The sequence below is a fragment of the Thalassophryne amazonica genome, chromosome 7 (genome assembly GCF_902500255.1).
Source record: "Thalassophryne amazonica chromosome 7, fThaAma1.1, whole genome shotgun sequence".
Classification (NCBI taxonomy): Eukaryota; Metazoa; Chordata; class Actinopteri; order Batrachoidiformes; family Batrachoididae; genus Thalassophryne; species Thalassophryne amazonica.
Window position 1 is genome coordinate 5335190 of NC_047109.1, and position 21418 is coordinate 5356607.

Here is a 21418-nt window from a genome sequence, read left to right on the forward strand (position 1 = left end):
ATTTGAATATACTCTTCATTGAAACACGTGCATGTTAAAAAAGAAAGCCATCAAATATCACAAAATGTTTTGTCCTTGTTTTATGCTGTACTTCAGGCCATTTGACAAAGCCAGTCAGAGTCACATGGCAAAAGTGCAGGGTATTTATGACATCTAACTACATCATGACATATTTAACAGGACATCCACATTTGTTTCAGTTCAATTTATTTAATTTATATTGCGCCAAATCACAACAATGCTGCCTCAAGACACTTCACACAAGCAAGATCTAATGTTACCAACCCCCTAGAGCAAGCAGTGGTAAGGAAAAACTCCCTCTGATGATACTGAGGAAGAAACCTTAAGCAGACCAGACTCAGGGGTGACCCACCTCAGCGGGGTGACCCACTGCTTAGGCCATTCTAACAGTTATAAGGTTTTACAGAGATTTAAAAAGGTGAAAAAACACAAAACAGGAAATCAAAACAAACAAAAGAATATGTATTTGATGAGAAGTCCACACAGGCGGTTATGAAACAAGCAGGGGTCATCCAGCAGTCCTCATGCCGACAGTGGGCCTGTTCCAGCTGCAATGTCAATTCCAAACGCAGAGTGCAGTGTGCAGTCTGTCAGTCCGGCATCTGTCACCATGATGAGTGGAATGACACTTACTGAGAGAGGAGAAAACCCTGTTGATAAAACTGTGTTGAGGCGACTGTCTGAAAATATCACAAAAATTTGGCACATATCTGTAACAGAAACCTGCCTGCTGTGTTTGGCACACTTTGAATCCATATTTATGATGTATGTTCCAGTTCCTGGTAATATCCAGGAACCTCACAGACATTCACAGGCCACAATCAATAACCGCACACTTTTGTAGTGGTTAGCACTGTTGCCTAGCATCTGGTCCTTCCTGCGTGTAGTTCTTCCCTTGTTTGCATGGGTTCTCTTTGGGTGCTCTGGCTTCCTCCCACTTCCACAGGCATACAGGTTAAGTGAGCTGGCGACTCTAATTTGACAGTAGGTGAGAATAAGTATTTCTCTCTAATGTGTAGCCCTGTGACAAACCGGCTGGGAGAAATCGTTACAGGGTCATCCATGACCCTTGATTGGAATAAGTAGGTATAGAAAATGAATCCATTTGTGAGAGGCAGCTGGAGGTCACAGTAGACAGATTGGATTTATGCACGTGGCACTGTGTGGGAGCATCCTGCAGATCCCTCATAAAAGTCAGTTTTTGCCTGCACGTTTTAAAGGAAAAGAAAACCCACTGATAAAATACAGCTGGGAAGATAGACTGTGCTATAAACTAATGACTGATGCGTATCTATAAAAATCAGCTTTTACAACTAAAATATCCGCCTCCAAAAGTCAGCATTTAAGCAGAATTCATCCACCATCGACTATTTCATAAATGTCGCAAATGACACAAGTTTAACCAATCAGGGGAGAAAAAAAAAACCTGGATCGCTTGCAGAACTGCTGTGACGTAGCATGGACTCTCTCTCTCTCTATATTTTCTTGCTGAGCAAACATAAAGCCTTTTAACTGTAAAATAAACTAAATTTCTAAATGTATATTCAGCAGCACTCATGTGAGTAACTCTGGGTAAACACTGAAGAATTTTGGTACTTTTCCCCATTTAGAGGAAAGTGAATCGGTTCGGCTGTCCTCCTCAGCTGTGCTCTGAGCTGCTGTTAAAGCATTTCACAGCCTCGGGATGTTGAATCGGCTGATTTTTCAGTAACAATTCAGTTCATTTTTTGGAAAATCCGTGGTCAGTGACACAGACCATTTGAACCCACAAGCCAAGTGGAAATTTGCCATGACAGGTTGCTTAAAACTCGTCTCGGCTGCGGTGTGTGGATGAAACAGCTCGCCTTCAGCACAGAAACCTCCTCCTCTCCTGCCGTTCAGCAGTAAACAGAGCAGGCAGCAGGCAGCACAAGAGAGGTTTCACAGATGTGGTTTCTCTCCAGCATCAGAAAATCCCGCAGATTGGATCGGGAAATTCCGATCCACAAATTATGTTGGTATAGTAACCCGATACCGATCCAAGATCTGGGATGTTGACTGTCACCTACGTGCTTTGCCCCTTCTATACTGAAGAGCGCCACTGGCGGAGTTGTGAGTTGCTGAGTTGTTGCCCATGTGGCGTCACACACTGCTGTTATAGCAGATGGCATGGCTGCCTGCTGGTGGCTTTAGACTAGCCATACAAAAACGCTCATACCCTTAACATACAGTTGTCACGACCCTGCCCGTGTTGTTCGGTTTGGATGTTGGGGAGGGCTTGGTTGTCTTTGTGGCCGCTCCTGCCTCTGCTCTCCGCCCAGGTGCTCCTGCTTCACCTCCTCCCTTCTTGTTTGGCTGTGTCTCCACCTATGTCTGATTGTGGCCTCATTAAAACCTGAGTGCAGCTGTGCATGTGGCAGCACTCCTCCTGTCTCCACCACGCACACAGGGACCATCGGAGCCCTGCTGAGGCCAGCTATGGACTTTTAAGTTCTTCTGTTTATTTGATTAATTTACACTTGCACATATACTGACTCACACATACATGTTATCTTGTTTAAGTAAATATTGTTAAACCTATTCCATGTGTTGTCTCCTCTCTTTTGTTACTCCCTTATCGAGCCAGGGTTGTACCAAAGTGAGGAAAATAAGTATGTGTCAATTTTGCAGGTTTTCCCACCTCCAAAGAATGGAGAGGTCTGTAATATTTTTTATCGTAGGTACACTTCAACTATGACAGACAGAATAAAAAAAAATCTGAAAATTACATTGTATGATTTTTAAATAATTAATTTGCATTTTATTAAATGAAATAAGTATTTGATCCAATAGAAAAATAGACCTTAATATTTAGAACAGAAACTGTTCCAAATATCTGTAGTTCTTCCGCCTTCTACAGCTGATGTTTGCTGTAGTTCTTGACCAAGTTTGCACACTTGCAGTAGGGATTTTGGTCCACTCCTCTATACAGATATTCTCCAGCTCTTTCAGGTTTCAAGTTTCAGTTCCCTCCAAAGATTTTCTATTGAGTTCAGGTCTGGAGACTGGCCAGGCCACTCCAGGACCCTGAAATGCTCCTAACGGAGCCCCTCCTTAATAGCCCTGGCTGTGTGTTTTGGGGTCATTGTCATGCTGGAAAACCCAGGCATGACGCATCTTCAATGCTCTTACTGAGGGAAGGAGGTTGTTTGCCAAGATCTCACTCTACATGACCCCATCCATCCTCCCTTGAATACGTTGCAGTCGTCCTGTCCTCTTTGCAGAACAATACCCCCAAAAATGATACCCCCATGCTTCATGGGGTGGAAATGGTGTTTTTGGGGTTATTCTCATCCTCCAAACACGGCGAGTGGAGTTGATACCAAAAAGCTATATTTTGGTCTCATCTGACCACATGACCTTCTCCCATGACCCCTCTGGATCATCCAGATGGTCACTGGCGAACTTCAAACGGACCGGGACGTGCTGGTTTGGACAGGGGGACCTTGCTGCCCTGCAGGATTTTAAACCATGACGGTGTCGTGTGTTACTAATGTAATCTTTGTGACTTTGGTCCCAGCTCTCTCCAGGTCATCACCAGGGCCTCCTGTGTAGTTCTGTGCTTTCTTAGAATCATCCTGACCCCAATCTTGCATGGAGCCCCAGACTGAGGGAGATTGACAGTCATCTTGTTTCTTCCACTTTCTAATAAATAATCATAACAGTTGTTGTCTTCTACCAAGTTGCTTGCCTGTTGTCCTGTAGTCCATCCCAGCCTTGTGCAGTTCTACAGTTTTGTCCCTGGTGTCCTTAAACACAGTGGCCTCTTTGGTCTTGGCTATGGTGGACAGGCTGGAGTGTGATTGACTGAGTGTGTGAACAGGTGTCTTTTATACAGGTAACAAGTTCAAACAGGTGCAATTAATACAGGTAAAGAGTGCAGAATAAGAGGGCTTCTTAAAGAAAAATTAACAGGTCTGTGAGAGACAGAATTCTTGCTGGTTGGTAGGTGATCAAATACGTCAAATACAAATCAATTATTTAAGAGATAAGACTTTGATCTCACAGTGGAGAAATTCAAGTTACGTCAGCTCTTAAAAAACACACAAGATGGGTGCGAGTAGAGGAAAATGTGCGTCAAATGGAGTGTGCAAGGATAAGCAATAATAATAATACTTGTAACAATACAATAAAATAAGAAAATGAGGTAGAAATAGAATATATATATACACCACACACACACAATGTGATTTTCAGTTTTTTTTTTTTTTTTTTTTTAAAGATTCTGTCTCTCGCAGTTGAAGTTTACCTACGATAAAAAATTACAGACCTCTCCATTCTTTTAAGTGGGAAAACTTACAAAATCGACAGTGGATCAAATATTTATTTTCCCACACATGCCTACAACTTTATAATCTACCAACCCAATCATAAATTGTTAAATTTTCTTTTCCTTTAAAGTGAGCTGTCACTGTGACCAGTCCAAATCATACCTGTGCAGTAATCATGCTGCACCATCAGCATTGACGTGTCACACCTGTTCAGTGCATGTGTGATGGTCAGAAATGGAAAGTCCTCATGAAGAGACTCACTCATCTTCAACCACTTACTCCAATTAAGGGTCACGGGGTTGCTGGAGCCTATCGCAACAGTGATCAGTAGTGAGGTGGACACCCTGGACAGGACGGCAAACTGTCGCAGGGCCACATATAGACAAACAAACACATTCACACTTTCACGCACACTTACAGACAATTTAATGTTTACAATCGACCTAGCCTGTACGTCTTTGGATGTGGAAGGAAGCCAGAGCACCCCGAAGGAACTCATGTATACATGGGGAGAACATGCAAACTCAACACAGAAAAGTCACAGGTGGGAATCAATCCCATGATGTTTTTACTGTGAGGCAATGGTGCTAAGATAAGATAAACTTTATTGATCTCACAGAGGAGAGATTCACATGTTACTTCAGCTCTTAAAAAACACACAAGGTTGGGTGCAAGTAGAAGAAAATGCAACAGCGTGTGCAAGGATAAGCAATAATAATACTTGTAACAGTACAAGACATAAGAAATGAGGTAGAAATAGAAATATATATATATATATACACACACACACACACACACACGATATACACACGCACACACATACATGCGTGTGTGTGTGTATATATATATATATATATATATATATATATATATATATATACTCAACAAAAATATAAACGCAACACTTTTGGTTTTGTTCCCATTTTGTATGAGATGAACTCAAAAATCTAAAACTTTTTCTACATAAACAATATCACCATTTCCCTCAAATATTGTTCACAAACCAGTTGAAATCTGTGATAGTGAGCACTTCTCCTTTGCTGAGATAATCCATCCCACCTCACAGGTGTGCCATACCAAGATGCTGATTAGACACCATGATTAGTGCACAGGTGTGCCTTAGACTGCCCACAATAAAAGGCCACTCTGAAAGGTGCAGTTTTGTTTTATTGGGGGGGGATACCAGTCAGTATCTGGTGTGACCACCATTTGCCTCATGCAGTGCAACACATCTCCTTCGCATCATCCGTGAAGAGAACACCTCTCCAACGTGCCAAACGCCAGCGAATGTGAGCATCTGCCCACTCAAGTCGGTTACGACGACAAACTGGTGTCAGGTCAAGACCCCGATGAGGACGACAAGCATGCAGATGAGCTTCCCTGAGACGGTTTCTGACAGTTTGTGCAGAAATTCTTTGGTTATGCAAACCGATTGTTTCAGCAGCTGTCCGAGTGGCTGGTCTCAGACGATCTTGGAGGTGAAAATGCTGGATGTGGAGGTCCTGGGCTGGTGTGGTTACACGTGGTCTGCGGTTGTGAGGCTGGTTGGATGTACTGCCAAATTCTCTGAAACGACTTTGGAGACGGCTTATGGTAGAGACATGAACATTCAATACACGAGCAACATCTCTGGTTGACATTCCTGCTGTCAGCATGCCAACTGCACGCTCCCTCAAATCTTGCGACATCTGTGGCATTGTGCTGTGTGATAAAACTGCACCTTTCAGAGTGGCCTTTTATTGTGGGCAGTCTAAGGCACACCTGTGCACTAATCATGGTGTCTAATCAGCATCTTGGTATGGCACACCTGTGAGGTGGGATGGATTTTCTCAGCAAAGGAGAAGTGCTCACTATCACAGATTTAGACTGGTTTGTGAACAATATTTGAGAGAAATGGTGATATTGTGTATGTGGAAAAAGATTTAGATCTTTGAGTTCATCTCATACAAAATGGGAGCAAAACCAAAAGTGTTGCGTTTCTATTTTTGTTGAGTATATATATATATATACACACACATACACTCGTATATGCATATACACATATACATACACATACATATACACCCATACACATATGCATATATACACTCAACAAAAACATAAATGCAGCACTTTTGGTTTTGCTCCCATTTTGTATGAGATGAACTGAAAGATCTAAAACTTTTTCCACATACACAATATCACCATTTCCCTCAAATATTGTTCACAAACTAGTCTATATCTGTGATAGTGAGCACTTCTCCTTTGCTGAGATAATCCATCCCACCTCACAGGTGTGCCATATCAAGATGCTGATTAGACACCATGATTAGTGCACAGGTGTGCCTTAGACTGCCCACAATAAAAGACAACGCTGAAAGGTGCAGTTTTGTTTTATTGGGGGGGATACCAGTCAGTATCTGGTGTGACCACCATTTGCCTCATGTAGTGCAACACATCTCCTTCGCATAGAGTTGATCGGGTTGTCAATTGTGGCCTGTGGAATGTTGGTCCACTCCTCTTCAATGGCTGTGCGAAGTTGCTGGATATTGGCAGGAACTGGTACACGCTGTCGTATACGCCGGTCCAGAGCATCCCAAACATGCTCAATGGGTGACATGTCCGGTGAGTATGCCGGCCATGCAAGAACTGGGACATTTTCAGCTTCCAAGAACTGTGATGGTCTTGGATGTATGGCACAACAATGGGCCTCAGGATCTCGTCATGGTATCTCTGTGCATTCAAAATGCCATCAATAAAATGCACCTGTGTTCTTCGTCCATAACAGACGCCTGCCCATACCATAACCCTACCGCCACCATGGGCCACTCGATCCACAACACTGACATCAGAAAACCACTCACCCACACGATGCCACATCTGCCCTGAACAGTGTGAACCGGGATTCATCCGTGAACAGAACACCTCTCCAACGTGCCAAACACCAGCGAATGTGAGCATTTGCCCACTCAAGTTGGTTACGGCGACGAACTGGAGTCAGGTCGAGACCCCGATGAGGACGACGAGCATGCAGATAAGCTTTCCTGAGACGGTTTCTGACAGTTTGTGCAGAAATTCTTTGGTTATGCAAACCGATTGTTTCAGCAGCTGTCCGAGTGGCTGGTCTCAGACGATCTTGGAGGTGAACATGCTGGATGTGGAGGTCCTGGGCTGGTGTGGTTACACGTGGTCTGCGGTTGTGAGGCTAGTTGGATGTACTGCCAAATTCTCTGAAACGCCTTTGGAGAGGGCTTATGGTAGAGAAATGAACATTCAATACACGAGCAACAGCTCTGGTTGACATTCCTGCTGTCAGCATGCTAATTGCATGCTCCCTCAAATCTTGCGACATCTGTGGCATTGTGCTGTGTGATAAAACTGCACCTTTCAGAGTGGCCTTTTATTGTGGACAGTCTAAGGCACACCTGTGCACTACTCATGGTGTCTAATCAGCATCTTGATATGGCACACCTGTGAGGTGGGATGGATTATCTCAGCAAAGGAGAAGTGCTCACTATCACAGATTTAGACTGGTTTGTGAACAATATTTGATATTGTGAATGTGGAAAAAGTTTTAGATCTTTGAGTTCATCTCATACAAAATGGGAGCAAAACCAAAAGTGTTGCGTTTATATTTTTGTTGAGTGTATAAACATGACTGGGATTGAAAAGGAGATAGGAGATAGGAGCATCTTCTTTACGATATGTGAAGTGGAGTTTAGATGTGATAAGGTGACATTAGTGCGGGGATTTGTAAACGAGTTGTTATTGCACATGATTTGTGGACATATTAACATTGCACGTGATTTGTGGCCATATTATTGCATGTGGTTATTTCACAGTGTTACTGTACAGCCTGACAGCAGCAGGGAGAACGACCTGCGGTATCGTTCCTTCTTGCACTGAGGGTGCCTCAGTCTGTCACTGAACGAGCTGGTCAGCTCCACTACAGTCCGGTGCAGAGGGTGAGAGGAGTTGTCCATGATGGATTTGAGCTTGGTTAACACCCTCCTCTCAGCTACCTCCTCCAGAGAGTCCAACCCAGGACAGAGCTGGACTTCCTGACCAGCTTGTTCAGTCTCTTTCTCTCCCGCTCTGTGCTGCCCAGGGCCAGGAGAGAAAGAGACTGAACAAGCTGGTCAGGAAATCAGGCTGGTCAGGCTAACCACTAATCCACCGTGGTACCCATTTGCAGCCCAGTGCATTTTATTTTTCTATTTTTTGGGTAAAAAAAAAAATAAGGCCAATAAGGCAGTAAGATATTAACATCATAATTAATTAATATTTGTCTGTATCTTTCATTGCTTCCACCCTGACTTTTTAAAAACTGTCTGGAACACTGAAAACATCACAGCTGCCAAAGCCCTCCTCCGCCAGCAAAGAGCCCACCTTAAGATGCTGCATGTGGACTAAGTGGAGAGAGAACAGAGAAAGAGAACAGCCAGTGGAACACACTCATACTTCATGAGGTGGCTTTACGACCGCCGAGATGTTTTCCCCATTTGGACAGTGATTCTTTCCCCAAAGCAGTGATGTATTTCCTCAGTCTGCATCATTTCCTCTTATCAAGTAAGTCCAAGCTACGTCCTCAGAAATGTCCTAAAAATGTGTGTCCTCACGAACGCACATTTTAGGACATTTCTGAGCAAAATTAAACCTAAAAGCCTTTTGTATGCATCGAAAGATAGCAAATGTTTGACTTCAATTCATGAAACATGGAAGTGAAAACAAAAAGCACACATTCATTTTGTTTTTGAGTTGACAGATTCTGAAAATTAAAGAAAGGCGTAATCAAACTTCACTCAGTCACAGCACCTTGAGAGTGAGTGAGTGAGTGAGTGTGTGCGTGTTACCTGCAGGCGTCGCTGTTCTCACTGCCACTCTCTGTGCTTCCAGAGTGACTGGAGCTCTTGGATCCATTCTCTGTCTTGGTCTCCTGCTGCTGGTGTTCAGGCAGAAGCAGCAAAGCGTTCCTTAAGCAAATGGCTGCAAACTCCATACTGGCTACTGGGATAGCTGCTGACTGACCCTCACTGTGCAAACACACGTCACACACAGCAAACAGCACAGTCATCATTCACCTTCAGACACTCAGGTCTCAAACACCAACTGCAGTGTTGTGTGCTGGGGTGTTTGGCTGGCTTGGTTTCTGTTTTTCCCACCAGGTGGTATGCATTCAGGACTGAGTGGCTGAGCATTAGGACCTCACCCTGAACACCTGAGGCTTGTTTTCACATGCAGGTCATCAGGACTCACAGCTGTGGTGTATTCTGTCTTGATCAGAGATTGCTGCATTTAAACCTTGAATGCACAGTGTGTGATTGCCAGAGACTCGACCTTGTGAGCAGACGGGTGAGATCGACGTCAGGAGAACAATCTCACCATTACGGACGCAGAGACCACTCCAGGTTTGACGCCACAGTCTGTGAAGGAGGATTGGGTGAGGTCTCACGCTCTTCAGCACACTTCCTGAGGTAATTTGGTTTTTGGTGACTTTTATGAAGTAATGACAGTGGATTTGGTGTCCCTCACACCTTGTGTTAGTGAGCTGTCACGTTATGCTAATTGTCTAATCAGCTTCTGCTGCAGTGGAGATTTGAACTGAGTTGTTCCGTGCCTGCAGGGTGAGAAGCTGATATATATTTAAGCCAGGAAGTGTTTGCTGATTGTGTGCACCCTTTTGAGCTGTGTCTCTCTGGGTGGAGAGTGTTGGACTCACCTCATGTTTTCTTTCTTCACAGACTCGGTTTGTCGCGGCCACCTGGGGGGGTGTCGGCGGGGTCCCTGGGTCCGAACTGCTGTGGCTCCGGACCATTTGCGCTGCTGAGAGCGTGCCGTGTTTTCACCTCACCAGACCGCGGACATTTTTGGTTGTTTATCACTGCACTTATTATGATTATTAAATTCTGTTATCTTTTGAACCGTGCTCTGCTTATTTCGTGCTGGGTCCTGTCAAACGCTGGGTCGGTGCTCTGACCGCGTCCGACACATAACATGCAGCTTCCAAAGCTTTTTCCACATTCACTTAAAAGTCTAATAATCTGGAATAAATCAAACCGGGATCGGTACAGTCAAGAATTTAACACAACTACTACTCTTAGCAGTCTACAAGAGATACGCTTCTGTAAAGACGAACACTTTATCAGTGACCTGATACAAAGGGGCACTGCGTTACACAGCGACGCAGCTTGTTAGTGCATACAGTATGGATGAAATTAATTCCCCCCCCCCCCCAAAAAAAAATTTCTACACACAATACACCATAATGACAATTTTACAAAAGTTTGTTTTTTTAGATTTTTGGAAATTCATTATAAAAAACAACAAAAAACAAACAAACAAACAAAGAAATCACGTGTACACAAGTATTTACAGCCTTTGCCATGAAGCTCAAAGCTGAACTCAAGTGTATCTTGTTTCCACTGAACATCCTTGAGATGTTTCTACAGCTTAACTGGAGTCCACCTGGGGTAAATTCAGTTGATTGGACATGATTTGTAAAGACACACACCTGTCTACATATAAGGTCCCACAGTTGACAGTGCATGTCAGAGCACAAACCAAGCATAAATCAAAGGAATTTTCTGTAGACCTCAGAGACAGGATTGTCTCGAGACAAATCTGAGTTATCGGGTGACTCGTGGTGCCATCTTTGTTCCAAAATAGCGTTCGCTGTTAATCTATCGCCACGTAAATCCAGGTATTTTAGTTATTTATTCGCTGAAAATGACGGGTTGTTGTGCATTTGGATGCACAAATAGTCACAGCAAGGGCTTCAAGATGTACAGATTCCCTTCAGATCTAAACAGAAGAAACATTTGGGAAAATAAAGTCAGCCATGTGGGATGGAAGCCGACATCACCCTCAAAGTTTTGAGAGGTAAATTTATTATTCAGTCCCATGTACAGTAAAACTCACCTCATCCGTCATCATATAAATCGGATATTCGCAGTCACGGGACCAAAAAAGTCCCAATGTTTTTGTATTGTTTTCCATGTAATAAACACTGCATATAACAGATTTTATACAATGGATTTTCGCTCATATCAGATAAAATGTCCCATCCAATCACAATATATTTCCATTAAAAACCCTGAGCAGTCTGGACGTGCACAATAACAGAGGTACAAATTAAAGTTCAGCTCTGACACTCGCCGATTTAAGGAAAGAAGGACCCGAGTCATTTCCCTGTTTAAAAGCTTGGCTGTATATTTTTTTCACACCGTGTTCAGACTCGGACCCGCAGCCTGGACATGCACCTGTTAAATCAGACACAAAAGGCTGTGCTGGGAGATGCCAGCTTGCATCGAGACCCTAATATCAACCAACAAGGTGTGATGAGTGTAACATGAGTGGAACCTATGTGGGTCAGTGAACCATGAGTCCACATGATATGAACACTTACCTGTAGACTGTGTTTTGTGTTGACTGTGATGCCAATACAATCTTACGATGGTAGCCCTGCCCGACAATACACTGTACGATACCTTTTTTACAAGGTAATCCTTTGCTCTCCTGTTCTGAACTCTGGAAAAGAAAGAAAAGGGAAAAAAAAAAAACACATAAAAGACTTGCTTCACACCGTCAGAATGGCAGGCTTCAACAGTGAAGTGTCATTTTAACTCTCTGGGGTCCGAGGGCATTTTTTGGACAGTTCACTCGCCTGGCATAAATGTTTTATTATTGCTGTTAACAGCTCTCCCTGCATCCCACAATCAAATTTTATGTCTCTTTTTTTCAGGACAACCTGTGCTTTCAGAATATATATGTTTTTGTTGTGTTTTATCAGTGTAATAAAGGTTTACAATCAAAAATAGGCAAGGAAAAAATAAAGCGAAAAATAATTTTCCACACACATTTATTCAAAACACACAGCAAACTAAAACAACTTTTTTGACACTTTATAAAGGTAATTTGAGGTCTTGTGTGAAAACCTGTACAACAAAAAGGTTCAAAAAATAAACACAAATGCACATTTTGAACAATATATACAAAATGGTCTATGCGTTTTGTTGTCCATTGATATGGTAAACAGTGCTTTACGCAGAGAAAGCAACAGAGGTATCCAGTAACATTCACATGCAAACTAGTGGAGCAATCCTGATAGTTACACACTCTTTGTTTGAGCACGTGAGACTGTCATCAGAGGCTTTCCGTGTGTTCCTGCTTTCACTGATCGCTGTGCGTAATGGCGCATGGCGCACTGAGTATGTACTAATAGTATGTACTCATTGGAGCACCCAGGGGGCTACTCAAACGGGCCAACTAGTAACATATCACTCCTGAAAATGATCTTTGACTTTTCACGTGTGGTAAATCTGCTCTACGATTGGATTTTGGAAAACTATGTGACGGTGAACCAATTCCGACTGGACACTCACATTGCGCACGTCATCACACAACTTCTATGAGGAGTACAAAGATGGCCGATAGCTGGCTCGAAAGTCTGGGAAGTTAACTTTTCAGCCAAAAAAAAAAAAAAAAAAAGTTTCTATCTCATATCATCAAAAAGTTATTTATAATTTAGTACAGCTTGGTCTTAGCCATTGTATATGATGGCGTCTGCCCCAGAGGGTTAACATCTGTCAACAATGTTAGACACTGGAAGTACTGTATGATTGTGCTCAAACTGTCAAACCTGTGCCATTTCCAAATAGTGTTAATATTTTATATATGTTTTGATGATTTTATTTTAATGTTTCACATTCTGTATTGTAGAATTGTATTTGATTGTTCATGTGTCTTGAAAACGTCACAAAGCGTTAGAATCACAAAATGCAACGCTAAAGGCAAATTTTTTTCTGACCATTTTATTACAAATACATTAAAATAAATGAAATGGTTTACTATTTCCACAAATGGAACACAGCAGAAATCATAAATTGGTGTCGGGTAGCGTGGTCTTTCGAGGGTGTGGCTTCCGAGTCACGCCTCTTTGCCCCGACTTGCGCTGGAACCAATTCCTTTCTGCGTCGAGCACAGGACGCCAAAAAAATTAAACAGGTTTAATTTTTCAGCGCCCGACTTGCTTCCTCCTTTGCGCCCCTCGCGCTGTTGTGGCGCAGAGCTGCATTGTCTCAGCACTGAGTTGCTTCCACGCAGCTTCATCATAATGACGCAAGGCGCAACTGGGAGCAACCGGGAGCACCCCCGGTGTGAAAGGGGCTTTAGCTTTGTTCTGTAACTTGAGTTCAGGGATAGGGGCATGTCTGTCCCACCCAGGTCACGTATGACACTGCCTACGCCTCAGCTCTTTATCTACATATCTATGGCTATTGTTTGACATGGCAGACTGCCATAGAATGAACACAAGAACAAATCATAATATTCTTCTAAAGCGCAACTGACATGATTTGTTATGCTTTGCATAACAAAATTATAAATTAATTCCAAATAAACTAAAAATGCAATAAATGGACAATTTCGTGATGTTATAAGATTTAACATTTCCTGCAAGAATTTGGCATTCCCACTTCCTGCTGAATCTGTGATATGCATGTGACTTCACTCCAGAAGTCTTTGCTTTGCTCATCTTGAAAACACAGACACCAGATCTCTGATATTGATAAAAAAAAAAAAAAAAAAGCCAAAAAGATGTTCAATACAGAAATATGCCTCGCAGGTGTGTTGTGGCCGAGTGCTCAAATGAGAGAGGCAACAGGCAGAATTGTGACCAAATGTGGGACAGCTACAAAACAGAATTATTTTGGAGCATGTATGCGTTCTGAGGATTGCTTCATGGAAGTACCCATGCTCCATTTTAAAATGGAAATAGTAAATCCCCTCGGCTGCTCCCTTGTTTGCACTTGGGGTCGCCACAGCAAATCCAGGGTGGATCTGTATGTTGAATTGCCACAGGTTTTACGCCGGATGCCCTTCTTGACGCAACTCCACATTACATGGAAAATCAAAACATGAAAAATCAACCCCCCCCCCCAAAAAAACCTCAACAACAACAACAACAAACAATGGATCAGGTCAGACAGGACACGCATAAGACATGTGCCTCTTACAGAGGTGCTAGGCTGTGCAACAAAGCTAGACGAATGTGGAAATAATTCTTTCAGACGTACACAGTACAGGGTTCTCCCCAGAAATTTTTAGTATAGCGGTGCTGTTGGCAATTATTACCCGAGATGGCGCGTGTTGAGTCATTTTGAGTGGTTTTAGATGCAGTGAAAGCATGAAAAGACAAAAAAAAAACAAAAAAAAAAAAAACAAAGACACTTATGTTGTAATATCAAAGTTTTTTTGCATTTTTCTGTCTAAGTTAAGAAAATAAATAACATTGAAAAGTTTAAAAACATATTACTATTTGATGGACATAGCATTTGCTCTCTTCAAAAATGAAACATTGTACCTTTAATCCAGTAAGACAGGCAGAGTTTTTCTGTCATGTTGACAGTTTAGGTTTTTTTTTTTTTTTTTACATTTTTGAGTGGGACTGCACACTTAAAAAAAACACAAAAAAACAATATAACTGTCTTGTTTGAACAAGAGCTAAACCTGGACTGATTTGATTATCAAATCAGAATCAGAATCAAATTTTTTGCCAATTAAGTTCTCACATACCAGTGGGCACAGCTAACCAAAAAGTTAGCTTCGATAGCAGATAATCAGCTAACTGAAAACTTATCTTTTATAAAGCTAAACTGATAAACCACCCAAAAATTTATCGGAAGCTACAGCTAACCGATAACTTTCAGTTTTGTCTCCGGTACACTTGCAACTACTGTCAGGAAAGATGACTTTAAGCTTGCTTTCGGCTTGTTTTCATCTTGGAATATAATACGTGCCATGGGATTAATATACATGCTGTTGGATTAAACTGCACAGTGTTTGGTACCTTCCCGGAGTAAGTGAGGTCATACCGGACTTTTCCATTACAAATGGGGAGGCCCACGGAATGAACTCAGTGGTGAAGACGATGGAATATGTCTAAGAATGATTCTAACATGACAAGTATGATCAAATGAAGTATTAATGTGTTAAAAGTAATATTTAAAAATGATTCTAACATGACAAGTATAATTAAAAGAAGTATTAATGTGTTAAAATTAAGAGTTGATTAGAAAAAGTATGTTACAAATAAGTGAAATGAATGATTATATGAGTTGTTTTTCATAAAGAGTGCAGAGTCAGAGAGAAAGAGGAAGTGAAGATGATGCTGCAAGCAGGGCAAGAAAAGCTGATGATAAACAACTGATCAAATCAATCAATCAATCAATCAATTTTTTTTATATAGCGCCAAATCACAACAAACAGTTGCCCCAAGGCGCTTTATATTGTAAGGCAAGGCCATACAATAATTATGTAAAACCCCAACGGTCAAAACGACCCCCTGTGAGCAAGCACTTGGCTACAGTGGGAAGGAAAAACTCCCTTTTAACAGGAAGAAACCTCCAGCAGAACCAGGCTCAGGGAGGGGCAGTCTTCTGCTGGGACTGGTTGGGGCTGAGGGAGAGAACCAGGAAAAAGACATGCTGTGGAGGGGAGCAGAGATCGATCACTAATGATTAAATGCAGAGTGGTGCATACAGAGCAAAAAGAAAAAGAAACAGTGCATCATGGGAACCCCCCAGCAGTCTACGTCTATAGCAGCATAACTAAGGGATGGTTCAGGGTCACCTGATCCAGCCCTAACTATAAGCTTTAGCAAAAAGGAAAGTTTTAAGCCTAATCTTAAAAGTAGAGAGGGTGTCTGTCTCCCTGATCTGAATTGGGAGCTGGTTCCACAGGAGAGGAGCCTGAAAGCTGAAGGCTCTGCCTCCCATTCTACTCTTACAAACCCTAGGAACTACAAGTAAGCCTGCAGTCTGAGAGCGAAGCGCTCTATTGGGGTAATATGGTACTACGAGGTCCCTAAGATAAGATGGGACCTGATTATTCAAAACCTTATAAGTAAGAAGAAGAATTTTAAATTCTATTCTAGAATTAACAGGAAGCCAATGAAGAGAGGCCAATATGGGTGAGATATGCTCTCTCCTTCTAGTCCCCGTCAGTACTCTAGCTGCAGCATTTTGAATTAACTGAAGGCTTTTTAGGGAACTTTTAGGACAACCTGATAATAATGAATTACAATAGTCCAGCCTAGAGGAAATAAATGCATGAATTAGTTTTTCAGCATCACTCTGAGACAAGACCTTTCTGATTTTAGAGATATTGCGTAAATGCAAAAAAGCAGTCCTACATATTTGTTTAATATGCACTTTGAATGACATATCCTGATCAAAAATGACTCCAAGATTTCTCACAGTATTACTAGAGGTCAGGGTAATGCCATCCAGAGTAAGGATCTGGTTAGACACCATGTTTCTAAGATTTGTGGGGCCAAGTACAATAACTTCAGTTTTATCTGAGTTTAAAAGCAGGAAATTAGAGGTCATCCATGTCTTTATGTCTGTAAGACAATCCTGCAGTTTAGCTAATTGGTGTGTGTCCTCTGGCTTCATGGATAGATAAAGCTGGGTATCATCTGCGTAACAATGAAAATTTAAATGATTAAGATGTTGCTAAAATATGAAATGAATAATAAGGAATGAAAATGTTTGTATATGATCATATGAATTGTTTTTATGTAAAAGAGAGTTGTAATGAAATGATTGAATATGACTGATGTGATTCTAAAGAAATGATTTAAAAAAAATAATTCTCAGAAAAGCTGAAGTGTTAACAGAAAAGAGGAACTTGAGCAATAAGTTACTGGTAAGGAGCTGCAGAAGATTTCCAGTAAGGGAAGGAGAAGGGAGGAGGTTTTGAGTCAACAGCGTCCCCATGGTAACCAAGATCATCTGAAGACAACAAGAGTCAAGCACATATATAAACTGTGAAACACCAGGAAACGGGGTTATTCTTCCAGGGAGAGGTGCTGTTGCCACTTCTCCCCTGCTACGAGGAGATCACAAGACTTGACCATCTTGTGAGCAGCAATTGGAATCGTGGAGTGAGAGGATTGGAGCCATAAAGATCGTTTGAGAGAGTTTTCAACTCCCACTCAGGCCGTCCAGTCACGGAGTAGCAAAACATTGGAGAATAATCACTGGCCTTAAGTCTGAGTGGGGAATGTTCAACGTTTTCTCTCTCAAGGAACATCACAGCATACCAGAATGGATTAGATCAACTTTTGGTTGATTGAAGAAGGAATAAACTCTTATGTGGATTAACTTCCTGAAGGATTTCAACATCACACAAGGATCGTGGTCAGCTAACGACTAATAGCTGATGAAGAGGAAATCAAGTTCATCGAGCTGGGGACTTTAACCTCAAAAACCTCCTTCCCTCACTCCTAGAAAAAATTGTTAAGAAGTCAATCCAGTCCCAGTCAAAGTAAGATCAGTCAGAATTATTGAATCAAAAACAAAAATCTCTGCCAATCATTATACTAATTATACTTGAATTACTGTTGTGAAATTATCATCATATAACCTTTTTTGATTATGTTGTCGGCACTTGCAAAACCTGCAATAAATTTCCAAGCATGCAGTTAAAGTGTCAAGGCTCGGACATTGGATTATTGATGCTTCTTAAGGTGTAAAAGTTAAAGTTTATTGGGTGTACATCAAAAAAGGCTCTAAAAGGTTAGTCTGGTTTTTTAATGAAAATAACACATCCTGGGGACTCGCTGTACGAGTCACTAAATTCAAAATCTAGCAACATTCCAAGAGCCCTGATCCATAAGAGGAGAGTTGCCGTTAACGGGCGTGGCCGGTTCGTATCCTGGTTCCAGAGAAGGCTATTCGACCAGGGTGCGAGATCAGCGTCAGTGGGGTGGACGTCCGGATGGAGGCAGTGAGCGGCTAGACGAATCTCCTCGCCACCAGCTTGAATAGCCTTTGTGCAGCCCTGCCGGGTAATACCCGTGGAGACACGAAGGTCGGACCCCAGAGACGGAGAGCTGGTTTAGTACACAAACACACTCATCGGAGGGTGAGCGTGTGCCGTGTATCTAACAAAAAAAGCGGGATCTGACATGTAGCGCCCGAACAGGGACCTGACGAAGTGTAGTCGGGTCCGAGGAAGAATCCTGGCCAAAGGAGAGTCTTTGCCATTGGGTAGGTGGAAAGCCCCTGAGTGGATCACCAAAGGAGACAGTGTTGTGGAGAGTGTCGGCTGATGGCCTGTATAGGTCCAGTAACAGCTTGAAACATATCTGTCCTCCAGAGGTGTGAAAATTTGGAGGCGACCACCAGAAGGACGACGTAAAGACAACAGGAGTAAGCATCCCAGGGAGCTGGGATCAAGGACGAGAAGCAGACGTGTCACTGCTGGATCATCTGGACTGGGACGAAAAAAGCAGACGGGGATAGCCTGCTGGATCATCACGGAACGACGAGGAAGGGAAGCAGGCGAGGGAGCCTGCTGGATCGGATCGTCAAGAAAGCAGGTATGAGAGTATACCGTGCAAAATGGTGTTCTACAAGAGAGAATAGGATCATCAACCCGTGAGGTTCCTGAGGGGAGAAGCGGGAAAAGGAGCAGCTGATTTGGAATTAACTTCTGGAATTAGCGCTGAATAGCCAAGTAGTCTGTCACTCATCCCTGACTCAAGGCGCCAAGAGAGGCTTTGAGAGGCAGACGACTCGAGACGACAAGGTCCATAGCTGAAGTCAAGGAGACGACAGTGGTGGAATCGACAATCTCAGCAACCGAGAGAATAAAGAGAGGACAATCATTACGAAACAGTAAGGTTAGTATTAAGAATAGGCAGTGAAAATATGGCTGAAGAAGAGCCAGGACCCGTAGCAAACCCTGAATCCGAACATGAAGGAGAAAAAGAAGTGGATTTTCGGCCACACAGAGTGGTATTGTATGGACGAAGATATGATACTTGGGCAGAAACAGTTCAAAAATATGTCATAGATCAAAGTTTGGAAACTGAAGAAGAAAGTTTCAAAGAAGCTATGGCAGGAACTATACACACATTAGGGATACATTATCCAGGTAAGCATAAGGAGGGGCAGATCCTGGCCGTTTTGGGGAGCCCACCAGTCCCAAAGGACAAGACGGGGACCAGAGAGTGGCTTGAATGGTGGTGCAAACTTCTCGGAGAAGAGTGGAAAAGAGGACAAATCACCACCTTAATAAGCCCTGAGAAAAGTTATGACTCCGTAGTAAAAATGACAGCTGGGTTGTTGGGAGTAGAGACGGTCCTGGTAGATGTCAAAGCAAAATCAGTGTCCGTATATGCTGAGTTTAAGTCCATGGCAGAACGGCTAAAGGGGTTAGGAAGAATGCTTAAGGAACAATATCCTATAATGGAAGATATGAGTGGAAGTCAGATCCTCGACAATGAAGACGAGGGCAAGATAGATTTCCAGGCCGAACCCGAACAAAGTGATGAGGAAAACAAGCTAGAGGGAAGTGGAGATGAATTGATATCCCCGGGAGGTCCTAATTCTGGGGGAAATGGTTAAGAATATAAAAGCACGGACCTGCTCCACACAAGCTTTGACCCAGTGTGGCAAAATTTGCCCTTGGGAAGTGTGAGAGGAACAACCTCAACAGTTAAAAAACAGACAGAACGCCTGGTTGAGCAGGATAAAAGAGGAAGAAGCCTTCAGGGAGTATCTGGACAGATATTCCATCAATCGCCGGAATGTGGGCCCAGAAGCTTGGGACAGCTTAAAGCTGAAGAATGTGTTGCCGGACTGAGTTACCATATTAAAGAGGAAGGGCGTTCGCAGGAGATCTTTAGAAAATCTAAAGCAAAAACCCACCATGTATACATTGAATCTGACTACATGGAGGACTTGAACCCTATGCCCGAAGGAACCAAAAAAATGGTGACCCAAGATTGAAGACGGGCATATCATTATTTTGGCAGTCCTTGGGATATAGATGGAGATAGTCTTATTGTCTTCACAAATCCCAGACTGAAAATTGCCAACCGAAAATTCCGAGCAAAGCTCAAGGAGCGGGCAGGCAAAGAATACCAAGAAGACCTTAAGAATATAAAGGGGAGAAGTCTGGACGGAAAATCGATGGTGATAACAAGCGCACCACGAATGGATCATCATGCACTCATACATGTGCCCTTTGAAAGCTACCCAGGGAGAGAAAATTCAATCGAATACACGGAGAAAATGTTGAAAACTCTGGGAACAGCTATTGATTTGACCAAAGAACGCCAGCATCGGCGGGTGGTGATATGTGTGGATGGATTACGATCTGGACATATGACATGGGAAGAGGCAGAAAAGGTTGCCATGGCAGCCGTGAACCTACACATGCGTACCCCAGGAGTATGGGGATCAATGAGAGAAATTGTGGTGGTCACTAGCAATGAGCAGGAGCAAGATCGAGTGAGAAGGGCACTTGAAGCGGTGAACCTAGGACCAAACAGAACAGGTCCAAAGAAGGGTGCAGTTGGAGCAGGTGGAGTGGCAACTAGTCCCCCGCTAGTGATGCAATCCATCCCCACGGCGACAAGTGATAAAAGATCAGTTCATGCTGTGGGAGTGCAGCAATTAAGGATCAAAACCCCACGACCAACATTAAAACGAGTTACAAGTGGGCTCCAGACTATCATACACCCCACAAGCTCCCAATCTCGGATGAGAGAGCCTTTCCAGGCTCCTCCACCGGATAATGGAGAAGAGGATCCTATATTCATTCCTCTACCTGTCGGAAATACCGAAGCAACCGGGTCACCCCGAAGGTCAGAACAAAACGGGGACCCACAACCACAAGACCCACGTCCTTCCCATGAATCTGATATGGATGAGGACCAAGAAAGAGAGTCTGAAGAGGAGATCAATCCACAAGACTCGGAAGAGGATGAACCGCTATCTGTGGTAGGGGAAAGAGAAGTCTCACGCCCAGAACTACGAACTGGACGTTACAGAGGACGAAAGAAAGAAGTTGGGGTGTATAATGTGCGTGTAGCCTCCGAGAGAATTGCAAGAGATGTCAGGGTCAACCCAGTGGAGACCCGAGATAAGCGACAAACCTATGCTCCAGAAGTTGGACAAACTGGGTATGACATCCCAGAAGAGTGGATTGAGCGACAAGATGAAAAGAAAACTCTCGAGGTAACAGCTACTGTTGGAGAGTGGGCTAATATACTAATGTGGCCCTTCTATCCTACACTGACTGCCTGTAAAGAGTTAACAAATAACTTCAGAGTCGCC

General features: G+C 42.9%; 1 protein-coding gene across 2 annotated transcripts in view; it reads right to left on the reverse strand.

Moving 5' to 3' along the window:
• cnot10 (CCR4-NOT transcription complex, subunit 10) overlaps positions 1-21418 on the reverse strand; it is a 205329-nt gene that overhangs the window by 47147 nt on the left and 136764 nt on the right. For both annotated transcript variants that reach the window (XM_034173745.1, XM_034173746.1), the window contains exons 11-12: positions 11695-11816; positions 9143-9322 (exon numbers count right to left, since the gene is read on the reverse strand). In XM_034173745.1, coding sequence (XP_034029636.1) covers positions 9143-9322; positions 11695-11816 — 302 coding nt within the window. The remainder of the gene's footprint in view (positions 1-9142; positions 9323-11694; positions 11817-21418) is intronic.